We start from the raw sequence: 24,209 nt of genomic DNA on the forward strand, positions 1-24,209 counted from the left end.
CTGAAGGCACTGGTGAGAAACAATGCTCCAGGAATTGACAGAATACCATTCAACAAACAACGGATGCAGCCTTGGAAGCGCTCACTCATCTCTGCTAAGAAATTTGGAAGACAGCTACCTGGCCAAGGGACTGGAAGAGATCCGTATTTATGCCAATTCCCAAGAAAGGTGATCCAACTGAACGCAGAAATTATTGAACAATATCTTTAATATCACATGCAAGCAAAATTTGCTGAAGATCATTCAGCAGCGTATCGACAGGGAACTGCCAGAAATTCAATCTGGATTTAGAAGAGGACGTGAAACCAGGGATATCATGACCAATGTCAGGTGGATTTTGGCTGAAAGCAGAGAATACCAGAAAGATGTTTACCTGTGTTTTACTGACTATCCTAAGGCACTCAACTGTGTGGATCATAACAAATTATGGGTAACACTGCAGCGAACGGGAATTTCGGAACACTTAATTGTGCCCATAAGGAATCTGTCCATGGATTAAGAAGCAGTTGTTCAAACGGAACAAGGGGATACTGCATGGTTTAAAGTCAGGAAAGGTGTGTGTCAGGGTTGTATCCTCTCACCTTTCATCTATTCAATCCGTATGCTGAGCAAATAATCTAAGCGGCTAGGCTATATGAAGAAGAACGGGGCATCAGGATTGGAGGAAGACTCATTAAGTACCTGTGTTATGCAGATGACACAACCTTGCTTGTTGAAAGGGAAGAGGACTTGAAGCACTTACTGATGAAGATCAAAGACCACAGCCCTCGGTATGGATTACGCCTCAACATAAAGAAAACAAAAAATCCTCACAACTGAACCCATAAGCAACATCATGATAAATGAAGAAAAGATTGAGATTGTCAAAGATTTCATTTTAGTTGGATCCACAATGAACGCCCAGCAGTCAAGAAATCAAAAGACACATTGCATTGGATAAATCGGCTGCAAAAGACCTCTTTAAAGTGTTGAAAAGCAAAGATGTCATCTTGCCTGACCCAAGCCAAGGTGTTTCAATCACCTCATATGCATATAATAGCTGGACAATGAATAAGCAAGACCAAAAAAGAATTGACACCTTTGAATTGTGGTGTTGGAGAAAAACACTGAATACACCACAGACTGCCAAAAGAACAAACAAATCTGTCTTGTAAGAAGTACAATCAGAATGCTCCTTAGAAGCAAGGATGATGAGATTACACTCATGTACTTTGGACATGCTAACAGGAAGGATCAGTCCCTGGAGAAAGACATTATGCTTGGTAAAGTAGAGGGTCAGCAAAAGAGAGGAAGCCCCTCAATGAGATGGACTGACACAGTGACTACAACAATGGGCTCAAGCATGGCTAGTGTTTGCCAATGGGAGCAGGGGTGACAAAAATGTTCTAAAACTAAACTGTGGTGATCGTTGCACAACTCTGTTATTAAAAACCACTCAATTGTACACTTTAAATAAACTAGTTTTTAATTTATTTTTATAAATAATTTCTTTAATTAAACCTAATATAGCCCTTTTGAATCCCTGGTGGTGCAGTGGTTAAGAACTCGGCTGCTAACCAAAAGGTCGGCAGTTTGAATCCACTTGCCACTCCCTGGAAATCCTAAGGGGCAATTCTACTCTGTCCTATAGGGTCACTACTAGTCGCAATCAACTTGCCAACAAAGGGTTTGGTTTTGAATACAGTCCTTTTAGAATAATTAAGGAAGTGTATAAAACAATGTTTTTAACTCAAAATAAATATTAACTTCATTTAGAAGTCTGGAACTTTCCACTCAACTGGGAAGGAGTAAAAGCTTGGGCATTTCTCCAACTCCACTTTAAGAACAAAAATAAAACGATGAGATTTTTTGGTAAGTCTGTTAATTTAAACAAGAAAAAGGTGTCCCCAAAGGCAAATTCCCAGCATTTTAGGAGATGAAATTGTTTCGTGTGTTTCTTAAACTATTGGTCTGCTGTAAAATGCTCTGTAAAGTTTATATATTTTATGGCTCTTTCAACATTTCGAGATTGAGATTCCACATTTGAAATGCCTGAATCTTACTTAGCTCAAGGGCTCCCATTTTCTGTAACAATTTTCTCGTCTTGTACCATAATATGTCCTAATAATCCACAGTCACCTGGACCACTGACAAAGACTGATTTGATATCTTAACCATAATTCTGGGCCCCATCTTTATGAGTGGCATACCCCCCCTTTTTTTTTTAGCTCTATTTAGCTCAGTAAAATTTAGTTAAGAAATATCTACATATGCATATGTACATTACAGATGACAGAGAACCAGTTAGACAATTAACCTAACAATCTCAGTTCTCTTTTTAATGCAAAAATGGGTTAAAATCTGTACTGTACTCTCCAAACCCACCTCCTAAATATATAAAACAGACATATTTCACCATCAGCTCCAGAGGCAAGAGTTAATATCAAAACAAAAACAGTGCTAGGAAATGCAATTACACAACATGTTGAATCTTTCACATTTAGGCTTGCTAAAACAAGCCTTAAAAAATTAAAGAAGCAACCAACACATGCTCACGATAAATTCAAACTGCACAGCAAGGCCTTCAATGAAAAACAAATGTCCCAACGTTATCTCTCATCTCAAAACCTCCCAATGTCACTCTACTGCGGTAACCACTTTTGACAGTTTCTACTGTATCTTTAAAACATTGTCAGAAATTGTTATGCACACACCCGTATTTACGTATACAAGTATTTGTGGATCCTTTTTGAAAAGCACTTAAATGGTTGGCAAGGGTTCAGGGTGAGGCAAGAGGGATGAATAGGTGGAGCACAGGGCTTTTTGTGGGCAGTGAAACTCTCCTGTATGATTCTATAATGGTGGACATATGACATTGAGCAAAGCCCACAGGACTGTACCAACAGAGTTCATAATTATGTGTCAATATCGGCCCATGAATTGTAACAAACACACCACAGGAATGTAAGATGTTAATAGGAGAAACAATGTGTACAGGGAAGAGAGTAAATGGGAACTTTTTGTACTTTCTGCACAATTTTTCTGTAAACCTAGAACTGCTCTAAAATATAAAGTCTATTAAAAATGCATACGAGTGGGGTCATCATACACACACTGTTCTTCAACTTCCTTTTCTTTCTTAACCCCTACTCAACAGGCTATCCTATACATCTTTTCTTTCTGTGCAAATTTACTTCATTCATTTTAATGGCAAGGTAGTAATCCACTATATGGAAGCCTCCCCGCCCCCCCCCAAAAAACCAAACCCACTGCCATTGAGTCAATCTGACTCATAGTGACCCTACAGGGCAGAGGAGAACTGCCTCAGAGTTTCCAAGGAACATCTGGCAGATTCGAGCTGCCAACCTTTTGGTTAGCAGCCATAGCTCTTAACCATTACACCACCAGGGTTACCATATGGAAGGCTTGTAACTTTTTATTTTAGTCTCCATTCTCAATGATTAAGATGTTCCCAGTTTACTTCTAATACAAAAAATAGAAGTGGAATTGCTAGTTTCAAGAACATGGACATATTTAATTATGATTCAAAGGTATCACCCTAACTTAAATATTTCTTCACCGGTGAGGTGAATCACAATGACTATTTTTCCATCACGTTGCCAACTCTGGGTATTATACTTTTTAATTTTGCCAGTCTCATTTGTGAAAAATATAATTTCGAATTATACTTGTTTTAGAGTAAGACTGAGCAACTTCTCACGTTTATTGGCCATTTGTACTCTCTCTTGATTTTTAAGAATGCTCTTTGTAAATAATGAAAATCGGATTCTGTTCTGTGAATCACAGCATCTTTTGTGTTTTGACTGTTTATATTCTGTTATGGGCAAGTTTTTAACTTTTATATAGTCAAACAACATGGCTTGTGGATCACGTGTCATGCTTAGAAGAACCTTGGCCATTCAAAGATTACTTAAAAAAAAAAAATTTTTACTTATATTTTCTTAGTACTTTTTATGAACCCATTTTTCACTTTTTATAGTTAAATATTGGATCTACACATAATTTGTTTTGATGGAAAGGGTGTGAATCAAACCTCAAAATAAGCATATTCAAAACTTAAATTTGGTTATTGCTATCCTAAGAGAAAGTGATAGTCCTCCCCATAACAACTAACATTTATTGATCTCATATGATGCACCAGCTACTGTTCCAAGTGCTTTACATGCATTAATCTGTTTAATCCAAACAAAATGCTATGTCGGAGGTACTGGTGATCACCCCATTTTACAGACGAGGAAACAAAGGGACAGATAGATAATGCCTGATCAAATAAGTGGTAAGTAGTGGGAGTCTGGATCTGAATTTGGGTTGCCTGTCACTAGACCCCACTCTTAATTATTTGGCTATACCACCTTTGGACTATCTGAACAAATTGAAAGTCTAAAAATGCAGAGAAGTGTGTTTAAATGAATTCTCTCGCTATGAAGCATGCTTTTTATTTTCCTATCAAACATATAACGTCATTTAACTGACTTAGCTTTAGCACTAAATCTTAAAATGATACTTCTGGGGCAACATTTAAAATTAACTATGTTTAAAATACAGCCTGCCATCTTTGGTTGTTTAAGTCAAGGTCGTGCCGTGGTAGACTCATCTACTTTACATTTGTCTTTTTTCTAGTAGGATTCAGTCCATTTTGCCACAGTTCTTAAGTTATATTTAAAAAATCACCAAGCCCAAACCAGTCGGTGGTTTTTGTGGGCCAGCATCATCATCCCCCTAGGGCCTTGTGCGTACCTGGTCATAAAGGTAGGGGCAATGTTTTCACAAAGACATGTGAGTGCTACTGGTATTCAGGTTATCCACAATTCTAAGTATCAGCTAAGCACAAGACTTCCTCACAAGAAAGAACTGCCTCCCCCCAAATACCAACAGCATCCCCACTGGGAGACACGAGCTGATTATCATTCCTCCCAAATGCCACAGCTCACTTACTAATTAATAGCTTTTTTCTTTACTCTCTTCTCATAATAACCTTATTCTTGTTGTTGCGGGGGTTGGGGGGTGGTGCTGTGGACTCTCCAGGACAGAGCAGAGCTGCCCTGTAGGGTTTCCTAGGCCGTAATTTTACAGAAGCAGATTGCCACACCTTTCTCCTGTGGAGCAGCTGGTGGCTTCTAACCACCAGCCTTTCAGTTAAAGCCCATAATCACTGCGCCACCAGGGCTCCTTAATACTTTTTTTTGTTTTCTTTCTGATCAGAGACTCCCAACCTCGTTTACAGTACCTATTTTCAACACTCCCAAAGTCTTACAAACATCAGGAAAGAGGAATGGGAGGATAACCTAAGTGGGAGAGGAGGAGGCATCCTCCTCTCCAACCATTCATAATGAGCATCAGCTTCTTCTGAAGCACTGAGCCGTGCATTCTTCCTGCCACACCACAGCAGGAAAAAAAACAGTCAGAGACTCAGCTCTGCTGGACCTCTTGCTTCCAAGAATTGCAAACCCGTGACAAACCCCCATCATAAGGAAATAATTTACCGCTTCAAGCTTTTCAAAGCCTCCAGCCAGAAGCTGCCCCTGGGCACAATGATTTGCATAAAGTCCCTCATTGGTTAACCAGCTCTTTCGAAATGGCCTAATACCGCTTTCTCAGCAACCTGCAATGTTCACAAAGTACAGTCCCTTGGTAAGAAAACACGTTGTTAGAAACTGCTTCCTGTTAAATCCTATGATCAGATTCACACACAGAAAGGATCCTTCCAGAAAAAAAAAAGTAAACAATTGCTTGGGGGTTTAAGAGAAGGGAGAGGAAAAAGATTTAAACTGATTTTATTACAGCAAAATACAGTATTAAAAAAAAAAAACTTGAGATTTAAAATCATAAGATTATGTTTATAATCTATACCCATGAGCTCTTTGTTGAACTGCTCCGCAAAGACAGCAGATATCTTCTGAAAAAGTCCAGCATTCACCCAGTCACTCCCATTATTTCAAACCAAACCCATTGCCATTGAGTAGATTTCAACTACAAGACAGAGTACAACTGCCCCACAGGGTTTCCAAGGCTGTAATTTATGGAAGTAGACTGCCACATCTTTTGCCCGCGGAGCAGACAGCCCACAGGACGGATTATCCCATAAGCAAGGTACACACAGGTTTACTTACTAATCTGTAGTGCACAATTTCACCCATGGTGAAACCCATGTGAAATTGTACACTACAGATAAGTGAACAGAATTAAGCCTGCACATAACTTGCTTACTGTAAACCCGTATGTACCTTGCTTACTGATTAATCTGCTCCTGAGAGGGCTGGTGGGTTTGAACTGCCAACCTTTTGGTTAGCAGACAAGACTGCTTAACCACTGTACCCCAGGGCTCCACACTCTCATTATCAACTGTCAACTACATGCTGGGCAAATGGCAAAGGCCAGGGGAGCTGGGTGGCAGTCTCTGCTGTAAGCTAACCAAATGTGTGGCCTTCAGAGAGGCCCTCAGCTCTGGGGGCCTGATTCCTCCTCAATAATATAAGGGTGTGGACATGCCACTCCCTTAAGGATCCTTCTAGCTCCAGAAGATGAAGGCTGCTTGACCTCCCAGATTCTACTTTCAATACTATTTTATGGATATAATTTCTAGTTCACTTACCCTCCATGGCCAGCCCATAGTCATCCAAGAATGGTATCTCATGACCACAAGAGGCAGGCATCACTCCCATCATAAACTCATCAACAGTGAGGCTCTGGTTTCCTAACAACCATGGACATCTCAAGATGGTTCTAATTTCAAATTGCCTGACCATCAGCCTTAAAAACTATTTAAGTGTGCCAAGAAGTTGTAATACTTTGGCTTTCAAGTGAACTTTCTCACACCCAGAGGCACAAGTCTCTTTGTCAGCATGTCTCAGATTGGACACTGGGCATTCTCATATTCAGGAGCAGAAGTGTTAACCCAACTGTGGTCCTCTGTGACCCTTGAGCCACAGCCCTTGCCTGCCTCTTCTGACTTTACTATCCAAAAACTACTGTATCCCTCCAAGATAGGGGTAGGTCATTTTAGCCAAGACAGGGGCAGGAGGAAGAATTAAATCGGAGCTCTCTAAGGATAAAGCAGAGCCACTTCCAAAGATAGTAAGTTCTGTCTCTGGAGCCTTCCCTGATTACAGTACAAGGAATCTGAGCACAGCTGGGTCAGGGGAGTAGATGATCCTTCCGGTCCCTTCCAGCACCAACTTTCTGTGAGTTGGTCAAAGGGAGCCAGCTCACTCCCTCACACACAGCTACTAGGAGCGTGAACTGGTCAGCTTTCCTGAGAAAGATATGGCAATGTAACATGTCCAGGGCTTCTGAGTTATTCCTCTGTTGTCAGTTCTACTATAATGCTAGCTTTGAAAACACAAATTTGTCCCAAAAGGATTGATGTATTAGGATTTTATCTGTGAGAAATACTAGGTGAGGGCAGAAAACTGCTGCCAACTAAACCAAGCCACTTAGGAACACACAAAACACACACTTCAGTTAACCATGTGTGTTGTGAGTCATACCCATCCACACCTGGTGGTACAACTTTCCATCCAATTTCACATAACCATGTCTTAGTTATCTAGTGCTGCTATAACACAAATACCACAAGTCGGTGGTATCTCCCACAGTTTAGGAGGTCGGAAGTCTGAATTCAGGCTACTAGCTCCAGGGGAAAGCTTTCTCTCTCTGTCAGTTCTAGGGCAAGGGCCTTGTCATCAATCCTCCCTTGGTCTAGGAGCTTCTCAGCGCAGGGACCCCGGGTCCAAAGGACAAACTCTGCTCCTGGAGCTTCTTTCTTGGTGGCATGAGGTCCCTGCCCCCCTGCTCACTTTTCTCTCCTTTTATCTCTTGTAAGATAAAAGGTGATGCAGGCCACACCCCAGGGAAACTCCCCTTACATCAGGATCAGGGCTGTGGCCTGAGTAAGGGTGCTGCATCCCACTCTAATCTTCTTTAACATAACCTAATCCTACCTCATTAACCACAACCAGAGATTAGGATTCCCAACACATAGGATAATCGCATCAGATCACAGAATGGTGGATAACCACACAATACTGGAAATCATGGCCTAGTCAAGTTGATACACACTTTGTGAGAGACATAATTCAATGCATAACACCCCCTTCCACCACTTCACAATCATACAAACTGCAGCCCTTATGATGCCTATTTACAAAAGCAAACTTGAAGTTTTTCTCAGGGTAAAATGCTATGTTTATTTTAGTATTTACATACTTCTTTGCCATTTAACATTTATAAAGCTGTATTTACTAAGTTCCTTTTTTAAAAATGTTATCACTGATGTTTTTTGAAGCTTGCCCCTAATTTCCATTTTCCCCATAAGGTCTGTGGCTTTTATTGTGTGATTTTGCACAGTGGGATGATTTTTAGGAATATATGTCATGTTGTGCTATGGCAGATCTAACTGTACTTCCAGAGATCTAGCCTCAAGTAAGAAGCATAGACATAGAGAAAGGTCATGAGCTATTTATGGTAGTTAAAAAAAATAAAAATATACTAGCTGTCTAATAAAGGGGGAACAGTGAAAGAAGTGCTGATATGGTCAATTAAATGTGATACCGTCATTTAAAAGTTTGCTTTTGAAGAATTTTTTATGATATGTGAAAGTGTTCACAATATTATGTGAGAATAAGTTAGGATATAAAACTGTATACATGGTATGGTCCAATTTATTTTATTTTAATACTAGAATGAAATACAGTAAAACGTTAACAGGTTTGTTCTTTCTGGAGACTGATTAGAAGTATACAATTCCACATAACTTGTATTGCACATGGTCAATTATCTCACTCAGCCTCCATTCCCACCTCCTTCTCTGTGTCTTCCAGGACTGAAGAACCTGGAAAGTTAAGCCACGTTTCCCAGACTCCCTTGCTGTTAGGGTCTTGGCAATTAGGAGCATTGATAATATGAATATTCATAATATGGGAATGTGAAAAAGAAGTGGAGGCCACTTTCCTGCTGTGGTGTCTACAACCAGGCAAGTTTCCAGGAAAGGATGAGCAGTTGTGCAACCAGACTCGTGGGTCCAGCATCACGCCACCAGCTGCGTGGGTATCAAGAGACAGTGGGGTGGTGGCAGTCACTTCAACTTCCTGACCTCTGGATCACAGCTGTGGTGGTATGTTCTTAAGCTCAAGAGTTCCAGGGGTGTCCCGATTCTTCTAATAATTTGTTTTTTGTTGTTGTTGAGAATATACACAGCAAAACATACACCAATTCAATAACTTCTACATATACAATTCAGTGTCACTTGACTACATTCTTCAATTTGTGCAACCATTCTCACAGTGCTTTTCCAAATTGTTCCTTCCCCATTAACGTAAACTCTTGGCTCCCTAAGTTTCCAATCAAATCTTTCAAGTTGCTATTGTCAATTTGGTCTCATATGGATTATTCTTAAAAGAGCACAATACTCAAGGCAGACATTCTTTACTAGTTATGTCAGGCCCCTAATTCTTGCTGCTCTAGTTCTTCTAATTATTTTTTAAACACCTAATTCCCTACATTAAATTCCCTTCTGCTTAAAATACCTACAGTGGTATGTTTCCTGCACTGAACCCTGACAGAGCTGCTATCACTTTACAGATAACCAAAAGCCTTACATATATCATCTTATTTTGATACCTTCAATAACTATGAGGGAGGCAAGGCAGAAATTTCCCTATCTTACAAAGAAACCAAGACATGGAAAAAATTAAGAAATCTGAAGAGTAAGGAGCTCCCCATCACTGGAGAGGTTCAAACAAACCATATGAACATTTAGCAGGGGCATTAAAAAGGACATTTAAGCATCTGAGGGAGAGTTAAAAGGGATGACTTTTAAGGTGCCTTCCGACCCAGAGTTTCTCTGATTCGATGAGTTGCCTCAAAAATCACTAGGCAAATAGCAAAACCTGCATCTCTCCAGAAGCAGACCTGCTTCTCCAGAATTTTCCAAAGATGAATAAATCCCAGTTGACCAGAGTTAACAAACTTAAACAGTGGGGGAACACAGTTAAACTCATAACATCATCCAAATACCACCCTTTATAGGGCTGCCAGAAACCCCTTCAGGTTTTTAGCCAGCTCCTTCTCTTCACCTTGGCAACCGGCTCAGTTACCTTCCATCTAAAATCAACTAAAAAAAAACACTCTCCACTCAAACATCACTTCTCCCTCTAGCTACTAAGCTCCTCCAGCATCGCCTCCCATTTTAAAAGATAATGATCTACCTTCCCTGGCTTCCTTTCTTCAGCTCCCCAGTACTCCTCAACCCACAACGCTCTAGGCTGCCCAAAACCCCAGGCATTTAGCAGTTTTCCTGTTAATTGACTTCTCTGCCATCTGACAAGGCCAGCGGTGCCCGCACTGCCCTGAACCTCTGGCTCTTTTCTGTTCCAGAGACCCTAAAAAACAACAAAAACCAAACCCTGGTGGTGTAGCGGTTAAGAGCTACAGCTGCTAACCAAAAGGTCAGCATTTTGAATCCACCAGGTAGGTGCTCCCTGGAAACCCTATGTGGCAGTTCTGCTCTGTCCTACAGGGTCGCTAGGAGTTGGAATCTGCTTGACAGCCATGGGTTTTTTTATCGCCGTACAGTCAATTCTGAGCCGTGGCAGCCCCATGTTACAGAGCAGAACTGCTCCACAGGCTTTATGGAAGCAGATCACCAGGGCTTTCTTCCACAGTACCACTGGTTGGGTTTGAACTGCTAACCCTTCAGGTTAATAGTCAGGTACAAATCACTTGCACCACCCAGGGACCTTCATTTTCTTTGGTTCCTTATTTGCTACATGGAATATCTGCCATTCAAACAGAAATGTCTCTGAGGGTTCTACTGTTGGCCTTACCTTCTTGTTCTACATCTGTTTTTCTGAGGTCATAAGATTCCTTTGGGAAGCTGAGAAATAGTATGGACTCTTTTCTTAGACAAGTGTTCCGAAAGCACACAGCATGCAATGGTGTACGTAATGGGAGGGCTGCACAGAGCCCCTTCGTGGGGATCCTGCTCTCCACATGCTGCCTTGGACAGGCTCCTACACTTACAGGAGCAGTCTTCCCCAGGGGACCACCACCTTCCTTCCCTTTTACAGGGAGAAAAGGTATTAAAGTACGATGTTTGAGCCACCAAGTCATCTGTGAAGAAGTTCTGCCCTAGGAGAAATCTTGTACTGCTAGGAAATTCAGCATCAATCACAAGTTGCTCCCAAGCACAAGGAAGTGGGCCTAATTAATGCCTTTGAATTTTAGTATTCTGGGTATCCAACCAATATTTATCAATTGATATATTGCTTTAGGGAGTTTTGTTATTTATTTATTTGTTTGTTTTTCCTCAGCAAATGAAATAAGTCAAAAACGTACTAAAGTCCTTAGGGGTAATGCTATCAAAGCCTAAGAAAATTCCTGTTGATATGGAATCCTATTACAGAGAACAATTTCATTTACCATGGTTAAAAAATACTGCCATTGTTTCTGAGAAAGCCACTGGAGAAAATCAATCAGTATCTAGTCAGGAACAAAGGACACTGAATCCCTCCCCAGTGTTAGTGAACCACAGGCCTCATGGATCAGGGCATCGGACTTACCCTCCATTCAATTACTGAGCTTTAATCCGAGAACAGAAAACTAGAAAAAAAATAACACATTGTAGGCTTTGTTTCAAAATGCAGTTGCCAGTTTATAAAAAAAGATACTTAAACAAACAGGAGTCTGACTTTTCATCTCCTTAGTTAGATTTAAGGGGTTGTGTGTATGTGTGTTTCTCCTACTTTTGTTTTGACTAGACAGTTTTCAGGAGGGGAAAAAAATGTTGTCTAATCACTATATACTGTAACCTTACTTCAAACCCACAAATTGTTTCAAAATTTATTCTGTGATAAAAACCCACTCTAAATTTCTGCACAACAGCTGCTTTCCTTAAACATGAGCTCAATTTAATCTCACAAAGCAAACTACAGAAAAGCCAAAAGTAAAACCCTGTTTCCCTGAAAATTCAAACAGATGTTTTATGTAATCAAACCAATCCACTATTTGAATTTCCCACATACACACCACGCTGACTCCCAGATTGTATTCTAAAATCATTCAAAATACCATTAATACACAAGCTAGCAGATCTGAGGATATACCCCCCTGGAAATCTGTTTTAAAATATATTTAACTAGGACTGTTGAGGTTCATTGTGGACTACTTGGGAAACCTGATATTTGGAGACAGTCATAGTCGTATAGATTAATTGGTAACTTGATGGATATTGCTCTGAGCATCCAATCTAAACCTTAAATTCAATGGGCAACAGAAGTACGTATGAAAATTCGTAAACAATGCTGTCCAATTCAGGACACTAAGAGAATACAGGATATCTTTATAATTGTTGTTAGTTACTGTTAAGTCGATTCCGACTCATAGAGACCCCAGGTGTGCAGGATAGAACTGCTACAACGGGTTTTCAAGGCTGTGACCTTTCGGAAGCAGATCACCAGGCCTCACCTCTGAGGCATCTCTGGGTGAGTCTGAACTCCCAACCTTTCAGTTAATACTCAAGCACTTAACCATTTGCAACACCCAGGGACTCCTAGGCAAGTATTACCACCTTTTAAAAATATTAAAAACTTAGTTAAGAAGTAAAAAGCAATTAGCTGTCCATGGCTAGTCCTGCAAACAGATTATGAGGACTCCTTTTTTTAACATCAAATTATCATAAATAAACCATCTATGTACTGCTGCTCTGAAATATAAGTAGTTATTAGCTGCCCCGTTGAGTCGGCTCCCAACTCATGGTGACCACTTGCACAACAGAACTAAAAGCTGCCCCATCCTGGGCCATCCCCATGGCTGTGGACCACTGTGATCCATAGGGTTTTCACTGGCTGATTTTCAAAGCAGATCAGCAGGACTTTCTTCCTTGTCCGTCTTAGGGTCGCCATGACAACTAGATGGCAATTGGTTGAAATACAAGTAGAAAAAAACCAAAAAACCAAACCCACTGCCGTCAATTCCGACTCACAGCGACCCTACAGGACAGAGAACTGCCCCACAGAGTTTCCAAGGAGCACCTGGTGGATTCGAACTGCTGACCTCTTGGTTAGCAGCCGTAATACTTAAGCACCATGCCACCAGGGGGTTTCCATATACAAGTAAACTATGCCATAATTACTAATCTCCTATCTCTGAAGCTTCTAAAAGATGATTTACCTTAAAACACCTAGAAAACTGAACCTTCACTGTCATGGTCTCACAGATAATTCAGCACCTATGGGAAATCTACAGGCAGTATGTATACAGAAAACAGAGGCCAGAAGCAAGCAATGTGGGAGGGGATGTCACCTTCAGTTGCATTAACAAAGGGACATGACTCAGAGGCTGCCTTCCACTGTGAAGAGGTCTGCCTCTCCTGGGCCTTCCCAGTAAAGCCATCCATCCCACTCAGACTTGCTGTAGCCCAAAGCTATCTGTCAGCTCGCGCAAGAAAACAAATGCGAATGAGCCATTTCTTCATTTTAACTCTCCAGCTAACACTACAGCCTCCACTTCACCCTCCCTACTTTACAGGGTAAATAACAGACACTCTTATCTTTCCAACAACCTGAATTTGGCTATACTATACTACCTGAGACATCTCCAAACCACCCCTCTTGTAATTTTTTAAAAAATTAAAACCAGAACAGAAACTTTAAAAGGATTAAAAGAATCAGGAGATGAGAAAACCCTTCCCATGGAATACTTTATCATCAGCATTACACTATTAGTTCCTGAAATAGATTCCTGCATTAAAAGGAGATAATCTGTCTTCAAATGGTTTTAGGTATTGTAACCCTCTAGTGAGAAGTTTCCATCATAAACTTAGAAAAGCTGTAAAGACCCTAACGAGAGAAATATCTGAAGTTCAAGCTTTAATTTTACAAAACAGACTAGAATTACAGATTTCCTGTGAAGTCTCCCAATGAGGAGTCTGTACCTTAATAAGTAAACTTTGCTGTGTCTATATTAATATGCAATCTGAGGTTTCCAGAATGTAGCTGATGTTAAAGCACAACGAAAGCATTTACTGATGCTGCTTGTATATAACCAAATACCTCATGGGATTTGTTTTCTTGGTTCAAAGGTTTAGGGTCATGGTTCATGGTTTCGTGGGGCGTTTTGGTACATTAGCCTAATACTGCTACATTAATAGTGTTTCTGTTCTACCTCTTCATTCATTGTGTACTGCCTGGGGTCTTAAAAGCTTGTGAGTGGCCATCCAAGGTTCCACAATTGGCCTCTATTCATCTGGAACAGCAGAGAAATAGGAGAGCCAGGCAGAACAGGAACTAGACTCCATGTCTGATTGCCTTCATTAACAACCATCTTGTCTGTCACAGACCAAAAGGAAACTGGATGGTGCCCGGCTACCATTACTGAACATTTCCAATCAAAGATTCTATAGCAGAATCCTCATCAAAAGAGGAAAACTGAGGAACAAAGTTTTTAATTCTGGAGGAATTCAGATTTCTGGATTCCATGCAGGTTGAGGTAACCACCCAGGCTATCACCCCAAGATAATCTTTGAACCTTGAGCCTCGAGAAAACTAGTTTCCTAAAAGTCTCCTTCAAGTCAAATAGTTGCTGTTGTATGCAACTCATAAACCAAAAAAGAAACCAAACCCACTGCCCTCGAGTCGATTCCAGCTCATAGCGACCCTATAGGACAGAGTAGAACCGCCCCATAGAGTTTCCAAGGAGCGCCTGGCAGATTCGAGCTGCTGACCTTTTTGGTTAGCAGCCGTAGCACTTAACCACTACGCTACCAGAGTTTAGAGACCGTATATGACAGGGTAGAACTGCCCCATAGAGTTTCCTAGGCTGGAATCTGTATGGGAACAAATCACCAGGTCTTTATTCTCTCAGGGCCGCTGGTGGGTTCAAATAGCACAGCTTTCAGTGAGCAGGAGCTTTTGGCACCAGCAAACCAAAACTAAATCCACTGCCCTCAAGTCAATTCTGACTCAGAGCAATCCTACTGGACAGAGTAGAACTGCCCCTTAAATCCAACAATAGTCTAGATTAGTAAAGGACATTTTGCCTTGAGCATTGTGCTCTTTTAAAGAATTATCAAAGTGCAGTTTCATCAACAGAAACTCCAAAGGCCAGACAAGAATCTACGTTTTAGGATAAATCAGTAATTAATTGTTCTTCAAAATAATGCTGCATGGAGTCCTTCATGACCACTAGTTGTTTTACTAGCTATAAACTGGAGTATAAAAATCTGTAAAAGATTTTTCTTCTTTGGGACATTTTTGACTAAGTCAGAAATGTTGCCCCAATTTGCAAATTGTATATTAAATAAACTTCAATTTCTAGTTTGGCTTAATATTTTTATTTAATGGTAGAAATCATATTGAAAGGTAGAGGGCTACCTACCTCTAAACGTAAGCCCAGGTAACATAATGGTTGCAAATTAGTTGCTGGTGCATACTAAAACTTCCTTGGTCACCCGCAATTCAGTAAAAAGAGTAGGATCAAATACAGGACCTATAACATAATCCTAATTTTGCAAAGTAAAATTATATATTAAATATCAGTGAATGGATTATAAAACATCAAAACATGATTCTCTCTGGGTGATGACGTGCGATTCTCCCACTGTGTTTCACTGATACCCTACATTGTTCAAAAACATCAGTCACGGAAAAAATGAATTTTTGTGCCTGGATCCCTTCCAGGGGTGGAAGCAACACATGATAATGAGGATCTAACATTTCCAATCACTATAAACAAAGAGCTGTAGGGAAAGTTTTGTAAGCAAAGGCTCTGCAGAGGAGTCTGGGGGAGGTGTTAAGCTACGTCATGGTCTGCAGTCTGCCTCAGAGAGGAAACACATACTTGCTATACCCAGGAAACAATTTCAGTGAATCATATGGTCAAGTACTTGGTGGTGTGGACAATATAAATTCTGAAGAAATGGTCAAAACAAGGGGAAGATCATGACTGAAAAAATTCATCTTGAGCTGGGCCTTTAAAGTACAGATTCGGTTTTATAGAGAAGGAGGAAGGGCATTTCAGGCAAATCATTACTATTATGTGCTCTGTTATTTACTTTTTGAAGAGTCCACATGGACTGTCTGTGTGGGTGTTTTAAGCTACAATCAAGTTACCCTAAAGAGGAAGACCCCACTCCAAGAACATCTAATCAGAGGCGACACTCTAAAGGCGTTTCTTGCATGGGCTTCAATTACCTCTAACTCAGATCAAGACCAGAGGTTTTGTTAACTAGGATAATACCCTGGTGGCACTCTTGTCTTTGTTAATTAACAGAACAGACAACAGAAATGGGCTTTCATTGGGGAAAATTTTAGTGATCATGAAATGTGAACTGGCTGGAAACACATTAGCCCAGGAATTCCTGCTCTTGCAAGAACCACCTATAAGAGTCAAGTGAGTTTTCACCCTGAGAATGACATCATGGGCTTAATTCATCCACACAGTCCTACTAGTGTAGTCAGTTCTTCAGTCCAACCAGAATGTCAGCCAAGTTCTTCCTACTAGAATGTTGTCACATCTGCCTCAGGTACGAGGTGTACATCAGAGCACTGAGAAAGGCAAAGAATAGGGACTTCAGGAAGCCTCAGAATGACTGTTCGGTGCCTGTCTGTCAATAAATGTCTCTAGGTGTGGCAGAATTAGATATGAGACTTGCTTTCTTTATAACTTAGGCCAGGTGATGAGGGAGAAGCTAAACTCACCCACTCATAACTACCGGCAGCTGCCAATATCTAACAAAAACAGTCTAATAATGAATGGATTAATAAATTATGGTATGTTCACACAATGGAATACTATGCATCGATAAAGAACAATCACGAATCCATGAAACATTTCATAACATGGAGGAATCTGGAAGGCATTACACTGAGTGAAACTAGTTGCAAAAGGACAAATATGAGACCACTATTCTAAGAACTCAAGAAACAGTTTAAACACAGAAGAAAATACACTTTGATGGTTACAACAGTGGGGAGGGACGGATGGAGGGTGAGGGGTATTCACTTATTAGATAGTAGACAAGAATATTTTAGGTGAAGGGAAAGACGACATACAATACAGGAGAGGTCAGCACAACTGGACTAAGCCAAAAGCAAAGAAGTTTCCTGAATAAACCAAATGATTCAAAGGCCAGCATAGCAGGGGCAGAGGTTTGGGGACCATGGTCTCAGGGGACATCTAGGTCAATTGGTATAATAAAATCTATTAAGAAAACATTCTGCATCCCACTTTGGAGAGCGGTGTCTGGGATCTTAAATGCTAGCAAGCGGCCACCTAAGATGCATCAGTTGGTCTCAACCCACCTGGAGCAAAAGAGAAAGAAGAACACCAAAGACCCAAGGTAATTATGAGCCCAAGAGACAGAAAGGGCCACATAAATCAGAAACTACATCAGCCTGAGACCAGAAGAACTAGATGGTGCCCGGCTACAGCCGATGACTGCCTTTACAGGAACACAATAGAGAATCCCTGATGGAGCAGGAAAGCAGCAGGATGCAGACCTCAAATTCTCCTAAAAAGACCAGACTTAATGGTCTGACTGAGACTAGAAGGACCCTGGAGGTCATGGTCCCCAGACCTTCTGTTAGCCCAAGACTGGAACCATTCCCAAAGCCAATTCTTCAGACAGGGATTGGACTGGACTACAAGATAGAAAATGATACTGGTAGGAGTGAGCTTCTTGGCTCAAGTAGACACATGAGACTATGTGGGCAGCTCCTATCTAGAGGGGAGATGAGAAGGCACAGGGGGACAGAAGCTGGCTGAACGGACACGGGAAATACAGGGTGGAGAGGAGTGTGCTGTCTCATTAGCGTAGAGCAACTAGGAGTATATACCAACGTGTATATAAATTTTTGTAAGACAAACTGACTTCATTTATAAACTTTCACTTAAAGTACACACACACAAAAAAACAGCCTAATAGCTGTGTATTCAAAACTGCTTAGGTCCACTGGCAACAGTTACTTGTTATTATTTAATAGATCATTGTTCAACGCCTGGCTCCATGATCATGTGACCTTGATCAAGTTAATTCATTTCACTGTACTCCAGTTGCCTCACTGTAAAAGGAACCCAATCAGAGCATCACCCAACTCACAGTTATTGGAAAAACGGATGATGATAATGTACGTGAATGCACACAGCATACTGTAGATAAGAAATAAACCAGCTATTATTATCATTAACACTTACACTTACCTGCATTAAACCCTGACAAGCCTTGGTCTCAAACTGCCTTAGAAGAGTTATCTTAATTTTCTGAGCAAACATCTCATTTCATCTCTGACAGCGTGTACTTTCTTTTTCTCTGGCTATATTCCCCCACTTCTACTCCCTCAACCAGCCAGTAAATTACACGAGGGGCAAGGAAGCTCTCTGTTCATCACCATATCTTCAGAGGTACCTACCACAGTGCTCTGTACCAAGGAGGTGTTGAGTGACCACTCTCCTATTATCTCTGCCTCCCTTGGCATCCATCAACTAATGACCTAAGCAAAACCTAAGTATACATCAAAGTGGAAACAAAAATAGGATGATGTGGGCACTATCCTGGAACAAGTGAGTAATGTCCACTAACAAACTAACATTTCTGGGAGTTCCTTATTCCGCCAGGGTTATTCCTTACTGTGCCAAACCCTGTATTAAAGACTGTATGTCTACTATCACATGTAATCCTCATAATAATCCTAGGAAGTATTATCACAGCCATTCTACAGCTGAGGAAAACTGAGGTTCTTAGAGGTTAAGTAACTTGTCTAGTCATACCAACCTGGCTGTCCAGGTTTCCCAATTCAAACCCAGGTATGAGTTTAAAGCCCAGGTTCTTTTCCAGTTGATACATTGTTTCTGATGGTGGTGGCTCCGTGGTTAAGAGCTCGGCTACTAACCAAAAAATTGGCAGTTCGAATCCACCAGCCGGTTCCTTGGAAACCCTATGGGGCAGTTCTAGTCTGTCTTATTCAGTCACTATGAGTCAGAATTGGCCTGATGGCAATAGGTTTGCTTTTGGTTTTTAGTTACTCAGGACTATAAGCCAATTCCTTAAAATAAATCTCTCTCTCCCTCTTTCACTCTCCACACACACATATACATATACACACACACACACACCCCTCAACCGGTTCTGTTTCTCTAGAGAACCCTACTAAGTCGAGTCCTCTGAAATGTAACAAAGCCATAGGAAAACTATGGATTCTCCTCCCCCAAAATTCCCTTACCCCCTTCCTACCAGCCTCCTGATGGTCCTCAGTGATGGCACACCATCATCCATCCAGTTTCCTATGCCAAAAATCAAATCCCTTTCTTATTCTATAACCCACATCTAACCCAAGTGAAAGCCCAGCTCTACCTCCAAAATACACCCAGAAGCCAAGGACATCCCACCATATCCTCTACCACCACCTTAGCCTAAAACTCAGGTACCAGACTCCCTCCTCCCTAGACTACAGCGAGAGGAGATGGACAGGACTTAAGCTGTCAGCAAGGGATTTCTGTGTACCATTGAAGCCTAGAACAGTGCTTGCCCATTGTTATGGATTGAACTATGTCCCCCAAAATATCTGTCAACTTGGCTAGAAGATTCCCAGTATTGTGTAACTGCCCACCAATTCCGTCATCTAATGTGATTTTCCTATGTGTTATAAATTCTACCTCTATGATGTTAATGAGGCAGGATTAGAGGCAGTTATGTTAACGATGCAGGACTCAATCTACAAGATTAGGTTGTATTTTAGGTCAATCTGTTTTGAGATATAAAAGAGAGAAGCAAAGAGAGAGACATGGGGACCTCATACCACCAAGAAAGTAGTTCCAGGAGCAGGGCACATTCTCTGGACCTGGGGTCCCTGCACAGAGAAGCTCCTAGACCAGGGGAAGAATGATGACAAGGACCTTCCTCCAGAGCCGACAGAAAGAGAAAGCCGTCCCCTGCTGCTGGCACCCTGAATTCAGACTTCTAGCCTCCTAGACTGTGAGAGAATAAATTTCTCTTTGTTAAAGCAATCCACTTGTAGTATTTGTGTTATAGCAGCACTAGGTAACTTCACCTCATTGTCATCAAGTCAATTCTGACTCACAGCGACCCTACAGGGCACAGTAGAACTGCCCCAAAGGGTTTCCAAGGAGCAGCTGGTGTAGATTCAAAGTGCTGACCTTTTGGTTAGCACTTGGTTCTTAACCACTGTGCCACCAGGGCTCCAGACAACTAAGACACTCATTTAAAAAAAAAAAAAAAAATCACCATCAAGTCAATTCTGACTCACAGCAACCCTACAGAGGAGAACTGTTCCCAAAGGATTTCCAAGGCTATAATCTTTACAGAAGCAGACTGTCACATCTTTCTCCCTCAAAGTGGCTAGTGGGTTCAAACCACCGACCTTTCAGTTAGCAGTCAAGCGCTTAACCACTGCACCACCAGTGATCCTCTTAGGAGGTAATTAAAAAGTATTCACTGAATGAACAGCTCCTGACTGCTCTCCCTGACTCCACTCTTGTCCCTGGTACAGCCCAGTCTTCATAGTACCCAAAGTCATCTTCTAAATGTAAATTCAATCAAAGCTCTCCCCTTCACTGCAACCAGAATACAATACAAAGTCCAACTGTGGCTGACAGTGTCTGGCCACGTCCGGCCCTGCCTCCCTCTCTGATCTCATCTAGTCATCTATGACACTCTAACCACGCTGCTCTCCTTTATGTTCTTGGAACACCCCAAGTCTGGAAGGCCCCAGCATGGGTGCCTGCTACCCACAGATCAGTCTCAATTCCAGGGGCCTCTCCTTGGACAGGCTTCCCCAACAGCCCTACCCAAGGCAGCTCCACCACAATGCCCTCTTACACAAACAGTACCTATCCTTGTTTTCTTGTTTACTTGTTGATGGAATGCCTTCCTTCTCCTACTCCAACTAGACCAACCAACCTTTGAAGGAAGAGACTGATGTTTAAAAAAAGAAAGAATTAGTAGGCTTAAATAACCTCTGATGAGTTCTTTTTTTTAAAATATTCAAACTTATTCACAGCCCCATTCATATGAAATCATAGTGTAACTGCCGTTTAGCTGTGAAAGAGACCCACTGAAATGATGCCTCAAGCAGCCCAGAAAGCAGAAGCTAACTTCCCCTTTGATGAACAACCAGAACTTGGTTCTTTCCAAAGTCCTAGGAGAGGGACTTTTAGAAACCAGTCATTAAATCCTGCCAAAATATCAACCATAACAATATTTCTTTTACAAGGCCCATTTGAGTGCTTGTAATAATTTTCAGAGCTTGAAATTAGGCACAGGGGAGGGGGGCTGCCAGAGAAAGTCTCAAGGGTCTTTCGAAGGACTGGGGGGGGGGGGCAGATGCTTCCAACTACCTGAGTGTAATTACATTATGAAGTATGCATCAAATTGGAAATACGTATTTCAAAGCAACAAGAATAAAAGATCTGCAATGCTTTCTTGAGATTCTGAACATTCAGAAAATATCCTTTTTCGTTGTTCCAACCCTGGTCTCAAAAGCCCTGGTAAGGTGGCAGGCATCCTCTCTTTCCTTCTAGTCATTTGCAAGTCACTTCACCTCAAGACAAAAGCCTCAATTTCCTCGTCCCCAAAAAAGTCAGCTTGAATGCTTGCCAAGACAGTATTAGACCTCAGAAACCAAAAGATAACTCCACATCGCTACCGGAAAAGAGAATGGCTTATCTGCCTGTATAACTGGCCGGTTACAGAACCCACACCTTAACTCCGGCATCACTTATGCTATGGCCTCAAGTGCGGTTAAGACTGAATTTATTAGTAAGCAAGAACACCCCTATACCTGGATGACCTCGGGAATTAGATTCATTTGTGAAAACACACCCACTAAAACTGTACTAAAATGCTGATAATCAATATGGATGAGAATGAGGGCCCTCGACATCCAAAAGGCTTTTCACCTACTTCGTTTTTTTTTCAGGCTCTGTGGGAAGGGGTGCAATTAGCACTAAAGCGCTGTTCTTGTTGTGTGCCTTCGAGTCGATTCAGACTCATAGCGACCCTATAGGACAGAGTAGATAGAACTGTCCCATGGAGTTTCCAAGGAGCATCCTGGTGGATTCGAACTGCGGACCTCTTCGTTAGCGGCCTGAGCTTTTAACGACTTCGCCACCAGGGTTCGGACTAAAGCGGTAAACCAAAAAAACCAAACCCAGTGCTGTCGAGTAGATTCCGACTCACAGCGATCCTACAGGACAGAGTAGAACTGCCCCATAGAGTTTCCAAGGAGCGCCTGGCGGATTTGAACTGCCGACCCTTTGGTTAGCAGCTGTAGCACTTAACCACGACGCCACCAGGGTTTTGTAGGACCTGCTAATTTCGCCCCGATGCATTACTAACCGGTAGAGACGCCTATCCCAAGCGGGTATATATGTTCTAAGACATCGCGGGTTTAACAGGGAGAGTTACAAAACAGGTTCGGGCAAGTCAGTTGAAAAAAGGGCCGGGAACGTTCGCGCTTTACTCAACCGGCCGTTTTTGCGCCGAGCCAGGGCTGGGTCGGTAAACTCAGGGGGCAGGGCTGAGTCTTCCCGGCGCCCAGACCTGCGCCGGGTAGTTAAGAAATCAGGCATCCAGGCGTTCTCGGAGGTGCAGAGCTCTAGCTCTGCGAAATGTCAAACGCAACCTGCGTGGGCTGTTTGACCTGAGTTTTGTTGAGGACATGGGAAAGGAGACGTTCCCCGAACCCACGTCTTTTCCTGGGATCATCGGGCAGGCAGAACCGAGTCAGCCTCGAAGCTCAGCGCCACTGCCAGGTGCCCCGGGCAGGAAGCGACACGCCCCTGGAGCAGTCGGCATCCTCCGATCAGGCCCTGCCCGCTAATGCCTCGCGGAGTCCCTGAGGCCGAGCCGGAATATCTCGGGGTTGTCTCTCGGGCTTTCCCGTCCCCCGCCGCCCGCCCCGGACACTGGGCTTCCCCGACGGCTGAGAGGCGCGCTCGGGCCCGAGGCGCTCACCCAGGCAGTGCGGGGCTGGCCCGGGAAGACACCGTCGGACCCCGCCTTCGGCCGCAGGACTGGGACGCGCACCCAGGGAAACCCGCCCGGGCTCCTGGCCCCGTCGCCGGCGTGGCCACCCGGCGCAGCGCCTGGCCCCGCTCACCTGGCCCGCGCAGCACTGCGCAGACATTTCGGCGGCCGACGACGACGGGCGCGCTCACCCGCTCTGGCACACCTCCGGCCTTCGGGTTCCCCCTGCAGCGAGCACTCCTCTCCGAACTAGCTCACGCCTCCGCAACGCACGGCGCCAGCTGAGCGCCGAGGCACTGCGGCCTTGGTAAAAACAACCGCCGCCAAGCCCCGCCCCGCCGCCGCAGGCCCCGCCCCGCCCGCCCCCTCGAGCCGCGGCCTCTGGCGGCCCCGCCCCGCGCCCGCCCCTTCCCGGGCGCCCCGCTGCCCAGCGGGCTCGCACTGGGCTCGCACTTCCGCTGGCGTCAGGCGCCGGGGGGCTGCAGTGATCTCCTCTCCGGGAAGCAGCGGTCCCCGAAGTTCCCCCACCGACGGGGAAGCTGGCTGTTCCTGAGTCTTGCGCCGGCCTGACTCCGCTCGCCCTCTCGCCCGGGAGGACTCAGCGTCCCTTCGACCCCTGGCTCCGGCGAAAGAGCTGGTGCTGCCTCCGGTTTTGGAGCCTTTATTGGGCGCTTTCCTGAGTACCAAGCGCGGAACTGGCACAGTGCAGCTCTCTGAAGGTCCCTGCGGCGCGCTAACTGGAACATTCACGGGATCCCTGTTGTTGAAATGCTTTTATCTCCCTCATCTGCCGAAAGAGCTTCACAACTTTCCAGCGTCACCTCTGCCCAATCTGCACGCATTCCTGGACAATATTTGGCTGTTCTACCCTGACGTTCACGCGGCATTTTGGGGGAATCCTGTGAGAGCCCTTCGAGAGCTCCTCTGAACATTGACCTGTTTTCCAGCCTCTCCCCCTTCGCCAGCTTGAGAGTACTCCTGGCCCAGGGGCTCAGTTTGCATCCGGGCCTCTTTAGAAAGGGGATATCCGATAATTGTTCAGTGTAGAAGGCAGGGACGCCGCTCCCTCCCCAATTTATTTCCCACCCAGATCTCTTTTCACAGCCGTGTCCCCAAAAAGCATAAAGGAATTTTTTTTAGTGTGAATTCTGCACCACGCTTTTACTCTTTGTAGTAAACATTACTGTACACAGGGCTGGATTAAGGCATGCGAGGGCCCTAAACACTGATG

At 43.2% G+C, this 24,209-nt stretch overlaps 1 protein-coding gene across 1 annotated transcript in view; it reads right to left on the bottom strand.

Annotated features, from left to right (window-relative positions):
- SERINC5 (serine incorporator 5) overlaps positions 1-23,300 on the bottom strand; it is a 116,742-nt gene extending 93,442 nt beyond the window's left edge. The window contains exon 1 of the mRNA XM_049866760.1: positions 23,112-23,300. Within this exon, the coding sequence (XP_049722717.1) occupies positions 23,112-23,138 (27 nt within the window). The 5' untranslated portion in view covers positions 23,139-23,300. The remainder of the gene's footprint in view (positions 1-23,111) is intronic.
- Positions 23,301-24,209: the final 909 nt, after the last annotated feature.

The sequence above is a fragment of the Elephas maximus genome, chromosome 2 (genome assembly GCF_024166365.1).
Source record: "Elephas maximus indicus isolate mEleMax1 chromosome 2, mEleMax1 primary haplotype, whole genome shotgun sequence".
In the NCBI taxonomy this organism is placed as follows: Eukaryota; Metazoa; Chordata; class Mammalia; order Proboscidea; family Elephantidae; genus Elephas; species Elephas maximus.